Source organism: Drosophila erecta, unplaced genomic scaffold, assembly GCF_003286155.1.
Source record: "Drosophila erecta strain 14021-0224.00,06,07 unplaced genomic scaffold, DereRS2 tig00000092-arrow-pilon, whole genome shotgun sequence".
Classification (NCBI taxonomy): Eukaryota; Metazoa; Arthropoda; class Insecta; order Diptera; family Drosophilidae; genus Drosophila; species Drosophila erecta.
In genome coordinates this window covers 11,041,508-11,053,499 of record NW_020825207.1, presented here as the reverse complement: position 1 = coordinate 11,053,499, position 11,992 = coordinate 11,041,508, and the positions used below count along the sequence as shown (strand labels likewise).

At 40.1% G+C, this 11,992-nt stretch overlaps 2 protein-coding genes across 2 annotated transcripts; both read left to right on the top strand.

Annotated features, from left to right (window-relative positions):
- The first annotated feature begins 6,005 nt into the window (after positions 1 to 6,005).
- Positions 6,006 to 6,250, top strand: LOC26526694. The gene is given in 2 exon segments (XM_015157352.2): positions 6,006 to 6,183; positions 6,186 to 6,250. Coding segments are annotated over 2 exon segments (243 nt in total).
- Positions 6,251 to 7,159: 909 nt separating this feature from the next.
- LOC6548284 (leucine-rich repeat extensin-like protein 5) lies at positions 7,160 to 10,031 on the top strand. The gene is made up of 16 exons (XM_026980455.1): positions 7,160 to 7,332; positions 7,422 to 7,574; positions 7,636 to 7,737; positions 7,794 to 7,886; positions 8,027 to 8,131; positions 8,201 to 8,323; positions 8,443 to 8,526; positions 8,576 to 8,674; positions 8,735 to 8,761; positions 8,817 to 8,894; positions 8,949 to 9,026; positions 9,084 to 9,110; positions 9,166 to 9,255; positions 9,366 to 9,554; positions 9,684 to 9,743; positions 9,804 to 10,031. Exons 1-16 carry the CDS (start codon positions 7,186 to 7,188, stop codon positions 9,933 to 9,935), a joined length of 1,587 nt encoding a protein of 528 aa, XP_026836256.1. The 5' UTR covers positions 7,160 to 7,185; the 3' UTR covers positions 9,936 to 10,031.
- Positions 10,032 to 11,992: the final 1,961 nt, after the last annotated feature.

Sequence of the window (11,992 nt, the reverse complement as noted above, 5' to 3'; positions counted from 1 at the left end):
TTGTGTACTTTCCTTTTTCATTTTCAAAATTCAATGCCGATTGCAGTTTACCGTCGCACACGCGAATAATAATCGCTATTCACTTGGGCAAACGTAAAAAAGTGTCACGACACACGTGTCGTATGCGTAATTTGGCTCATCCGATTGATTTTGGGGTGCAATAACGCCACGAAAGGATTGATTATAAAAATTGGCGAGCCATCAATTCAGAAAACCCTGAAGTGGTAAACAATTTTTTTTTGGTTTCGATTTGGTTTTTGTGTGCATTTGTGTGTGTTCCTTCTTAGGGTATAAAGTTTATAAATTAGGTTTTTTAATTACAAGTTCAATGCCTATTTAAACATATTGCATTTAGTAGGGTATTCTTCTCCTTGAACTATAACTCTAAAACTTTATTCGACTTATCAAGTACGGAAACTTGTTATGGCTACCGACACAAAGAATTTACAGCTGAAATGAAATGGAAATTTTTTACGATGCCAAACGCTGGCCATAATGTGTTTTTCCCTTTTTGTTTTAGCCAGCTACAAAAGCAGCAGGGAGTGAAAAAAATGTGTTGCAGTGGCATATAACTTTGTTTTAATTTGTTGAAGGATGAATGCAATTGCCACCGATGGATTGTGAGAGTGCGACGATGGCTGCCTGTCGCTGACTAACTCAATAAAAAATGCATTTGGCATTTTGATTGCGATATTATCTAGTCAGTGGGGGCAACATTGTTGCCGGGCCTTAATTTCATTTGCCCAGACATTTTTTAATGGCTAATATAATTGGGCGTGTCCGTACAATGTATGCGCCACTCAATCTTTCAATTATCAGCGTGTTAAGTTCCATAAAACGAAGGAATTCCAGCATGAAAAGAATTTATTAGAATTTTCTTTGACCAGACGAGTTGCGGGCTTGCATAGTTTTCGTGGCTCCACATCATTTCCGCCCTCTGCCTGATCCCAAAAATTGTGGCAGCCAGTCCAGACTCCTGTTAGACCATCCATATATCATATAGTTTCCAGCAACTCTGTATGCCCAACTGCATGTGCGAGTTGCAGCGGCTCCTTCGCCTTTGATAGACGATTTATTAAGCGTTTTATTATTAGTTTTCCCGTTCGGTGGCTTTTGTGGCGTTTTTGATTACAAATTCCAGGGCTTCCGAGTCTTGTAATTACCAAAAACGACCGAAAAATGGCCGGATATCCAATTGTTGGAGATTCTTTTTGCGGCTATCGGTAAGATAGATGGGCTGCTAAAGTGTTTACTCTAACAACCAGGCAATTTTATTGCTTAAAGCTTTTACTTTACATTTTAGCTTTAGCAGTGCGTTTGTATATTTCAGACGTAACACCCACGGCTCTCAAATTTCCATCGTGCATCTAATGACATCCCATCAGTTTTGAAATGCTAGCCTCTGGAGTTTTGCTACTTTGGGGGGAAACGTGTTAAAATTTCCCAAAACGACACTTGCACGTAACATGTCATGCCAACATATAATTATATTATTGCTGTATTTCTTTGTTTTTACACATGCTATCCGTACGGTGACTTTGAGCCCGGTCCAGTATCCGTTTTGGCCATGGCCATGCAACTGAGATCTTTACCAGCTGATAAACAGTACAGGAGTACAGATGCACTGAGAATAACTTACTTAATAATGCAATATTCGTTAGTACCCGCAAAGCTATTTATGGAAATCACTATATTACAAAATATTCTACAAAGTATAAAATGCTTGAAGCAGATTCTGTATATGAGACATGCGTGTTTTTACAAGTGTACACTGCAACACAAAAAGTAACGGCAACAATGGGGAAGCAACGCACGTGTTAACAAGGATGCGATAAAAAATAGTGGAAGTGAGGAAGTAAATGCCGGAATGACAGGAAATATGTGTGCGTGACATTGTTACTTGGGTCTGCCGACCGGAACCAAAAGTGGGTGGCTCCCATTCTCGCTATTCCACGTCTGCTGGATGTCAACACGAAAGCAACAGGATATGTGTATACACAATTACATAGAATATGCACCACCTACTTGGTATATGTATCACAGAACTGCATGTACGAATTTCACAGAGTTAGCTGAAATGCAATAAGAGATCAATGCCAGAACAATTGTTGCAAAGGAAATCAGCTCGAAGAAGTATTTTTGAGAGTACTAGGAGTATAAATAATAGATGTTGAATTCCGCACCTATACAATACATTTTCGATGAGATGCCAAAGTTGCCACCAAAGTTTGCCGCTAACTTTGCGCCTGAATACCCCGTGGGATCATCGGTCCCATCCCCGCCCACATTCAATGGAAATTTGATACCTTGCATTTTAGCTAAACTTTCAACTTTTGGGGTCCATTAATCAATTAATTACGTATTTTATGAATATTTCACGGGGGAGCGACGACTTGGCATCATCACAATCGCTTGGCTTTTTGGGAAGTATGGAGCTATCTGGGGAAATGGGCATTTTCGTAAGGAGTTTACCGCATGAATATTTTAGAGGAAGTATTCCAGACAACCGGGAAAAGAGTTTTGCCGGCATAATCGAGGGCCCGTTGACGAGATAATAAGTTGAGGCCGGCAGTAAGGGATAATGAGTTCGAGTTGATGAACAGCCAACTTTCCGAGAAATAAGCAATAAGAATATGCGAGGAAGGGTTGCGAGCGAAAAAAAAAAAAAAACAAAAAACTTTCCGACTAATTAATTAAATGCGCTATAAAAATGTTTGCTGTTCTTGGTCTGGCAAAAGTTGGGGGCATTAAAAATGGGCGGCAGCCAAGGAAATGCCGGAAAAGAGTGCACGGCAAATGTTTAAGTTATGCGAAAATGTTGACGCAAAAAATTATGCAGGTGGGTAGCGGTTGGTTGTTTGAGTTTCCACTGTATTGACATTTTTTCAGCCACCATCGCGATAAGAAAAAGTTTTTAATGAGTTTACCAAATGCCGCGCAATGCTTAGAAGAACTCGAGATGTTCAGTTGGCTGCGGAAAGTTTCGAGTTTGGCTCGTGTATGCCACGATTAATTTATTAGAATTTTATTTGAAGCTTAAAAGTTTCTGAGGCGTTTTCAGAAATAATTACCCAAAGCATTTCTAATTTATGGACTAACTTAACTAACAAAATCTATCTCCCGATTAAAATAAGCTCATTCGAAGCCAAAGCAAGATTAATGTCTATATTAGATCGTAAATTTGTATAATTTGAATAATTTGCTATACATGCTATCCATTTATCCTATTCAATAACCAGTACGATGTTTGGACGAATAAAAATGCTTTGCCATTACGTTAATAGTTTTTCCTGTTTCAGTAAATATATTCTGCTGTAAATATCCTTGAACCGAGTAGGTCTAGTGTCTAGTGCAGGTTCCTTGCTCGACGTCCTGCTTACAATCGCTCATTTGTCAACATCATTCACAATAGCTGTCAATGGCAAGGAACTCGGGGGATTTCCAGCGCTATTCAATGCACCTTGCTACCAATTTCACATACATATAGCCGCCCTTGGGGCACATACATTCCCATATTTACCTGCCCCACACATTAATGGTCAATTTCATTCCTATTTGATTGCATAGGATTGTATGTGTCTGGGCCAGAGAAGAGTGGACCGGACCTCTTGCAAATTACCGCGCCTCCTGTGGAGCACACTAACTGCGCGTTTGTGGAGCTCAATCGGTTTACGGGCACCCCGAATCTCCTTCGCATCCTCCGAAGGACCTCATGTGGGTTTTGTCAAATTAGCGCATCGTTTGTTGTGCGCTCCATTGGGCTCTTCGAACAGAAAAACGCAAAAACTTGTTAATTTAAAGTCGAATACCCGGCTGGCCATTTCCTCAGTAGGCGCCACTTGGCTTCAAGTGGTTCGCAGTGGGGTTCAAGCATTTATTCACAAGATGGGTATGCAAATAAGACAATACCACTTGGAGAAATGTGAACACAGTTGGGATTTTACCAAATATATTTTAAGATCTTTTTCAGTAAGTCAATGGAGGGAGATGACACCTTTAATATTTCTAATAATTTCCAGAATTTATGCTTTTGAACGCACTCTTTTGAGATATTTTTTCACCAGGCGGCAAATTCCACCCAGAACAATCGACATCGAACTTCAATTAACGAGCCTAGCTCGAATCGTTCAAATGACTCCCATCTGGCAGCTTTTTAGCCAAATTTCCCCCCGGCAATCCGTATCTAAGCCAAAGCCAACATCGTTGGCATCCGGTGGGCATCGTTATTTGATGTCCTCGAATATCTAGCCGTTACATTCATCAAACAAGCGAATGGATATTACTTCATCGAGTGCTATATTAAATACTTGAACCGAGCGAACAACGAAATTGTCAACGAACAGCAATCGAAACGACCTCAAAAGTGGGTGGGCATGGGAGTTGTGTGGGGCGGGGGCTAGGTAAAAGTGACTGCTGCGAGCACGAAACAAAAGTAAATTGCAATAAAAGTTTTGTAATTGACAAACGGACAACAAACAAAACTCCACTTCACTTGTCGGTTGTCGTTGTTTGCTGGACAGAAGCTCGGTCAACGGATGGGATGTGGTTTGGTGGGTGGTGGTCCAAATCGGTTGGGCTCAAGCGGTGGGTCCGATGGAGTTGAGGGGGGTGGGTCAAAGAGGGGGCAGTGGGTTGACTGAAGTCCGCGCTGTTGGAGGCTAAACAACTGGCGCTGGCATCAACAAAAACCGATTTTCCAAAAAACAGGAAGCGGCAACAGCAGCGCGAATGTTGGCTAAATCAGGGGCCCAGTTTTGCCCCACATCATCATTACACCTAAAAATAAAGCTAACGATTTCTGAAAAACATATAAAGCATTTTAGTTATGATTGCATATGCAACTTTTAAGTTTTGAGAAGCTGCGGTAACAATAAAACGCGCTTCCAGCTAGCCAATTAATTGCTTTAATTAGTGGATTTCTAATCATTTTGAAATTCTGTTAGATTTTTGACAGTGCAGTGACCAACCTACTGACAAGTCTGTCTCATCATTTCGTACATTTGCGCCCGCATATTGACTTTGAGCGAGGCGCACAAACGATTCACAGATTCAAGAAATAAAAGTTTAGTGCTCCGGCGAGCAAATCTGTAGCCGCCAATGCCAAAACAGCCGAGCCACCCAACCTGAGCCCACACCACACACAGAGCATCGGGTGGTGTGGGTGCTGTGGGTGGTGTGGGTGGTGCACCCTCTGTCAAAGCAAACAAAAGACGCGTCTGTGGTCGTTGCTACCCCAACCGCTCCTCCAGGACCCAGTGAATCACCCATCGAACTACACACTTTGCCGGCGACTGTCAAACGCAAAATGTCGCCGGTGGCTCGGGGACTTTGACTTGTCGGATCTGGATCTGAATCGGATTCGAAATCGGAATAGGGATCGGGTTGGATGCTGAAACACGCTGGGCTGCAGGGCTCATTGGGCACAATTAAATAGCATCGCGCGTTTTGGTGCAGCACAAAAAATGGCCACAAAAAAGGGGCAGTTAAACAAAGAAGGAGCCGGGCTATCATGATTGCTCAACTTTTATTAGGAAATTCGAAAAGGTTGTGTATGATATCCTCGTGTATATAATAGTATTAATACTTAGTTTGTTCAACATAGTCCGTCACATTTACCAGAACTGCTTTATTAAATAAATGCGATAAAAACAGAACAGAACCGTTCTGAAAAAGCCATTTAAAACAATTTGTCAACGGCACTGAAAACCGAAAGAGCCGGACAGAGAAATCCATAAAAAAGAAAAACTGGAGAGGAAACCGAAAATGTGAAAATGAAAATAATAATGAAGGAATGAATTATGAACTTATACGCGCCAGACCCGAAGGACCCTGCCAACTGAATATTGCACTACCAACCTACTACCAACCCACTTGGCCACCCCATCCTCTATTTTTTGGGACGTGAGAGGAAAGCAAAAATGGTGTGGCACGAAAATGATTGTGTATGTTAAGTTTGGCACGCGCCACGCCTACAATAAACCGCAAAAGTCAAAAGGAGCGACCGGATGGGGAATATAAAGATGGAGAGAGATAGAGTGCCCACAAAAGTATGCAACATATTTCACAGTTCGAGGCAGATGGCGATGGAAAAGGACAAAACAGACCCAAGGGAAGCCCCCACTGTCGCCACACGCCCACTCGCCCATTCTCAAAAGCGTGACTGCTACTTGCAGAATCCCCGAGCGATCCCCTTACGCCCCCTTCTTACCCACCCCTGAATCACCCCTTCCTTTTGAAGAAGAATTTTTGAATTATGTGCGCTCTGGGCGTAAGTTATACTTAACTACATGCCGCAAAAGTTGCTACGCTCTGTGTCATGTTTATTGCGATTTCATGTGCCATTACACCCACTGGAGCGACAGAGACGGAGCTAAGGAAGGCGAATGAGATGGCGACAGCCAACGAAACGGCCTGCTAATCTGTTGATAAATAAACCGAGTGCACAACTTGATGGCTTCATATCAACTATAGGTGCACAGAAAAAAACTAGACTTAAACTTTTAAAAAATCCCGCTTTATTAGGAGTGCAGTTTATAAGGAAAATCAATCTTGCACTTTAGACATCTAATGAAGTTACTTTACTTTAAACAATCGTTAAGGAGTTCTCAAGAGGTAATGAGGAATTCAAAATATCAACCTAATTTAAATGCTATGTCACTAGAGCTTAAATATTCCTTGTATTTTGTAACATGCAATTTATAAATTTAAGACAGAATGATTTATTTTCTGTGTAATAAAGACAAATGTCAAAGCATTTTTACCTGTGCCATGGCCACACTTTTCCTACTCCCTACGAATTTTTACATGCATCTCACGTCGCTCTCGCACGCAAATGTGACCAGAGTCATGAGATCTGCCATTGTTGTTTTTGTCATTCATCACGGGCGTCGAGAAGGGGGATGTGTAAATAAAAAATTGTCACTTTGACACGTCTGATGGGTGACAATTTCCCTATTTGCACCCCTCCAGCGGCACTTTGAATTTATTCGCCTATTTCCGAGCTTTTATTCGATATCGTATTTATTCATCCTATTTATTCGAAGCTAGCTTTCTGAAACAGGCGAAACCTATTTAGATTAGACTTGGACTTTAACTTTGGGCTGCTGTATTAATTTAATTGGATTCAGTTGTTCTGTTAAATGTTAAAGCATCACTTAGTTTTCATACAGAGACTTAACGAGCGAGATGCGAATTTTGTGGATTGTAGCTATATCGGTCTCGTGGCAATTTTCAGACGCCTATTTTTTTATGCCCAAATTTCTGTGTATTCCACCATTTGTGGCCATTAATGGAAGCTGCCTCATTCCCACCACCACAAAACCGTTGATCCCGGTAAGGAAAACTAATCATAAAATCTTATATATGCCTTAAGTAGCTTTGATACCACCACCTTTATCATCTCCAACACTCAATATTCGTAGCCCTGTTCGAAGAACCCTCAAAACTCAACGGTACTTCCGGAAAATCCTGAAATAGTTACGGTTACTCCCCCGGATTTATTACCGGAAGATGGCGATAGTATCGGAGAAAACATTGCTAAAGATAAAGAGCCTTCCCTTCCTATCAAAGTTCCAGTAAAATTGATTCACTCATGTTTTTGAAAATGAATTCAAGCTAAAAATATTTATTTAATAGGCTGTTCCCAGTGAAAATGAAGTATCAACTGAAAGTTCAGTAAATACTTCAAGTCCGGCACCCGACGACACCATTATTAGTAATCCGGAAATTATACCACCAGTAAGAAAAATATGGTTTTGTCAACTTCCTTAAATCCCTTGTAATTCATTTAATAGAGTAAACATGTCAACTCGAGCGAAATTTTAACAAATCCTGGGCAGGAAACAGATGGAAGCCAACACCCGGGAAAAGGAACTACATTAAAACCGGTAAGAAAATGCGTAATTGCAGAAAATATTTTGTTGAGAAACCTAACAAGATTAAATACCAATTATATTTATTTAGCCCATTTCAGAAGATTCCCCAATAAAATTCCCCAACCTTTTGATTTTTTTTAATTTTTTAATAGATTGTTCCTGATGCAAATAAAGTATCTACTGAGAGTTCAGCTAATACAACAAATTTGGATCCCAATGACAACATTATTAAGAAGCCGGAAGTATCCGACCAAAACGTAAGAAAACCGGAAACTATATCACAATTTATTTTTATTATATTATACCCTATAATTAATAATTTCAAGCCAATTTCGGAAAACCCTACGAGAAACAAAACAGATTCTGAATCAAACAAAATTATCGGTGAGGATTTATTACCTGAACACGTGGGAAATCAAACCAAGCCATCGAGCAATTCCTCAACTAACGTAAGTACTCAAAGTACTGAGTAGAGTACTTAGAAATAAAATTTCAAAGTTTGCTATTTGGTATTATATTACTCGTATCAGAATTCATTCCCTAAGGCATAGTCAACATTGTTTTTCAGATAACTGGTACAACGCCGGGAAATCCACCAACGAATCCCATAATTTCTGGCACAGATAATTTGGGCAACGTTATTTTGCCTCCGGTAAGTATTATATTCAAAACTAATGCCAAAAACCAACCATTTTTGTTAGATTTCAGGAGGAAGTGTCGGAGGTCTTCCGATAACTCCTTCAATTCCTGATACAGATGAAATAGCCAGTGGTATCTCACCAGGAATACCATTACCAGGGGTAAGGATTAAAAATTGATATGAAAAATAAGTTTAATAATATTTTTATTTACTTCGCAAGAATTTGAGTCTTCCAAAAGATCCTTCGGTATGTTTCGAATTTTAAATTTATGTGCCAGGCTTTATGAACTTCTTTGTTGTAGATGCCCGAAATTCCTGACACAGAAAAATTGATTAATGATATATTACCAAGCGGAAGGCCGCCAAAAGTGTCTTTGAATGTAAGGATTCAAATGATTTTCTGAATAGTATTTCATTAAGCGTCTTTATTTTAGAATCCAGAGGAAATATCAAAAATCCCGGCAATAAATCCCATAACTCCTGATACGGGTAAAGTAATACCATTGCCTGGGGTAAGAATTGATAGAAATTTCGAAAAACTATTTGTATATAAATTTATTCCTCATTAGAATTCGAGTCATCCAACTATGACCCCAGTATGTATTGTATTCACATCTGAGTTCACTATCATAATAAAAGGCTTCTTTTTAGATAACTGAGGTTGGATCAGAAACTCATCCAATAGTTCCAACACATCCAACAGATAATTTGGTAGGTCCTCCAAAAATCCCCCCACACGAGGTAAGAAAAATAAAAGAACGAATTTTTAACATTTTTTTTACGATTACCATTGTGTCCATTTTTGGGTCCACCAAATTTTTTTAAAACCATACTTGTATACTTTAATACAGGTGCCTGGGCTAAAACCGCCGATTCCTCCAAAAATTCCTGAAACGAATCATTTGGTAAATGGTAGTTTACCCTCCGGAGACTTGATTGATAAATATAACCCACCTAAAATTCCCGAAATTCCTGATACTGATGAACTAATAAATCGCTTATTACCAACCCAACGGCCGACTCAAATACCATTGCCTGGGGTAAGAAGTGATATAAATTTCTAAAAAATCGTATTATCTGCATATTCATAAGTTCTCAATTAGAAACAAGATACGAAAAATAAAAAAAAGTTTAATTTTTTGTTACAATAAGTGCATTCCTTATTACAGATACCTGAGTTAAAGCCGCCGATACCTCCACCACCTCCCTCTAAAATTGAATTACCTAAGGTAAAGATTACACAAAAGTGCTACAAAAACTAAGTTTTTCAGTAAAACTGTTATTTTCAGATGCCGAAGATAATTGAACCCCAAATTCCGATTCCCAAATTGATTAGACCTGAAGACCTATATCCGAAATATACAAATATCCAACCGCTTTTACCCAAGGACATAAAGCCATATAATTTCACCGGTGTTTAAAAACTGATGTATTTTTATAAAATCAAACCTGGTTTAGTTGTGCATTGAGGGCGAGAATAAATGCATATTCAAATGCTTTATTTGATCCTTACCATATCCCTCGGTAATAATCATCGCGGGCTTTTCTCTGATGTGGTTGGGTCACGCAAAATCATATTTTAATTTTATGCAAATTATGCGCTGATTATGCTGTCAGCATCACTGGAGGTTCAGCACATTTCATTATGTATCTACATGGGCATGTACAATGAAATCTCATTCCGTTTTCATTTTGCTGGTCGCCTTTGTTGTTGCCACTGTGGTTGTTGCTTAATCATTTCAAATTTTATATGGTAATTGTTGTTCGGCTGCCTTTGGCATGCAAATGTTTGCCCGATTGCATGTTGACCATTTGTTGTTTGCAAAACAGTTGCCATTGTGATTCGCATATCCTCCCAACACCCCAGCAAATACACTCAACTTCTCCACCTGCCGCATTTGAATTGATTGCTTTTGGTTTGGCAGTCGACTTTGTGGGATAATAATTGAAACTTGCGAAAATGGCGCTCTTGAAGCGATTTATATAGGAATCTGGTTTATTGGAAAGACGGACTGGTTTACATTACTAAAGCTATGGCACTTTCAACTAATTTAACTAATTCAACCAATAATGGTATTAATCATATTTGGGAGCATCTCAAGCCCCCAGTTTTCTACAACTTGTAATTACTAATTAGGCAGACTGGTTTTACATAACTAAAGCTAAGGCATTTCAACCAATCCAACTAATTCAACCAATAATGGCTTAATCAGGTTTAGGAGCATCAGTTTTCTACAACTTGTGAACGAGTGATTATTAAATGCATTATTGATTTAAGGGGTTCCAGCATGTGGAGGCCGAATCTCACTGCCATTATTAATACAAACTTAAATTAAGGCTCATATCCAGGCCGCCGTCATTATCAGGACATGGCAGCAGCGGCAGGATCAACAGGAATACACAAGCAGCAGGTCCTGCCACATCCGACAAATGCAATGCGGGGAAGCGAGGACAACAATATCGAATCGTACAACATTTTGCAGCGGCATAGTCAAAATATCTAACGCACAACAGCTGGAAGACAAAGCAAAGGCGACCAAATCAACGGCAACGGATGCGAGAATGTTTATGCCCATTATGAACAGCGTGGGTTGTGTGGGTGCACTGAGAGAAAAGGAATGAAATTGCTGACAAAAACATCATCGATTCCATGCACAGCAGATATAACGAACCTATCATGATTTCATCAATTATCATTTTCAACTGGAAAGCAATTAGTGTGTCCATTTTCTTTTCGAAAATCAGCATAGAGTCGCCAAAGTTTCGCTCGGTGTACGAAGAGACATGGGTGGATGTGGGCGGGCGGAAAAGGGGTGAATGACGGTGCCAGGCATTCACATACCCATCGCATAAACGTTTTGTGCATTGCAAATCTGTTTGCCGCAGGATCCGACCCAGTTGAAATCCTTCCAAATTATGCACGAAAATTATGTGTGCGAAAGCGAAAATTCCCGCAGACAAACTGGCATTGCGAATATTGCGCATACGACATGTGTTTGGCATATTAAAATGGGGCACATGCCGAGCCATTGAAGGAACAACCATCGACCGGGATGTGCATTGTCATTAGCCCAATTCGCGAATCGCTTTAAGTGCTCACCCCGCCGGCGGATTCAATTGTACGCAATCATTTATCAAATGAGTTTTCACAAAAATGTCACGCAAAATGCAATTTCTGCTGCTTCTGGGAATCCGGCGAAATAAATGATGCCAGCTTGCATTCCAGTTTTAGTGTCATAAGTAAATCCCGGCGGGATAGAAAAATGACTACGAACTGACGTGGGAAAGTTAAAGTTGCCTTGATATAGACTGCTGGCTGGCATTATTACATTGTTGCATAAGACAGGAGCAGAGAAATGCGAAATGCGTGTGTGTGTGTCCTGCAGCCAATAAGTTGCCAGCAGCCGTTGCCATTGCAGCGAATATCCTTTCTGGCTGCCTGACATTTATGTATGTGTATGTGCGCGCATGTGTGCGT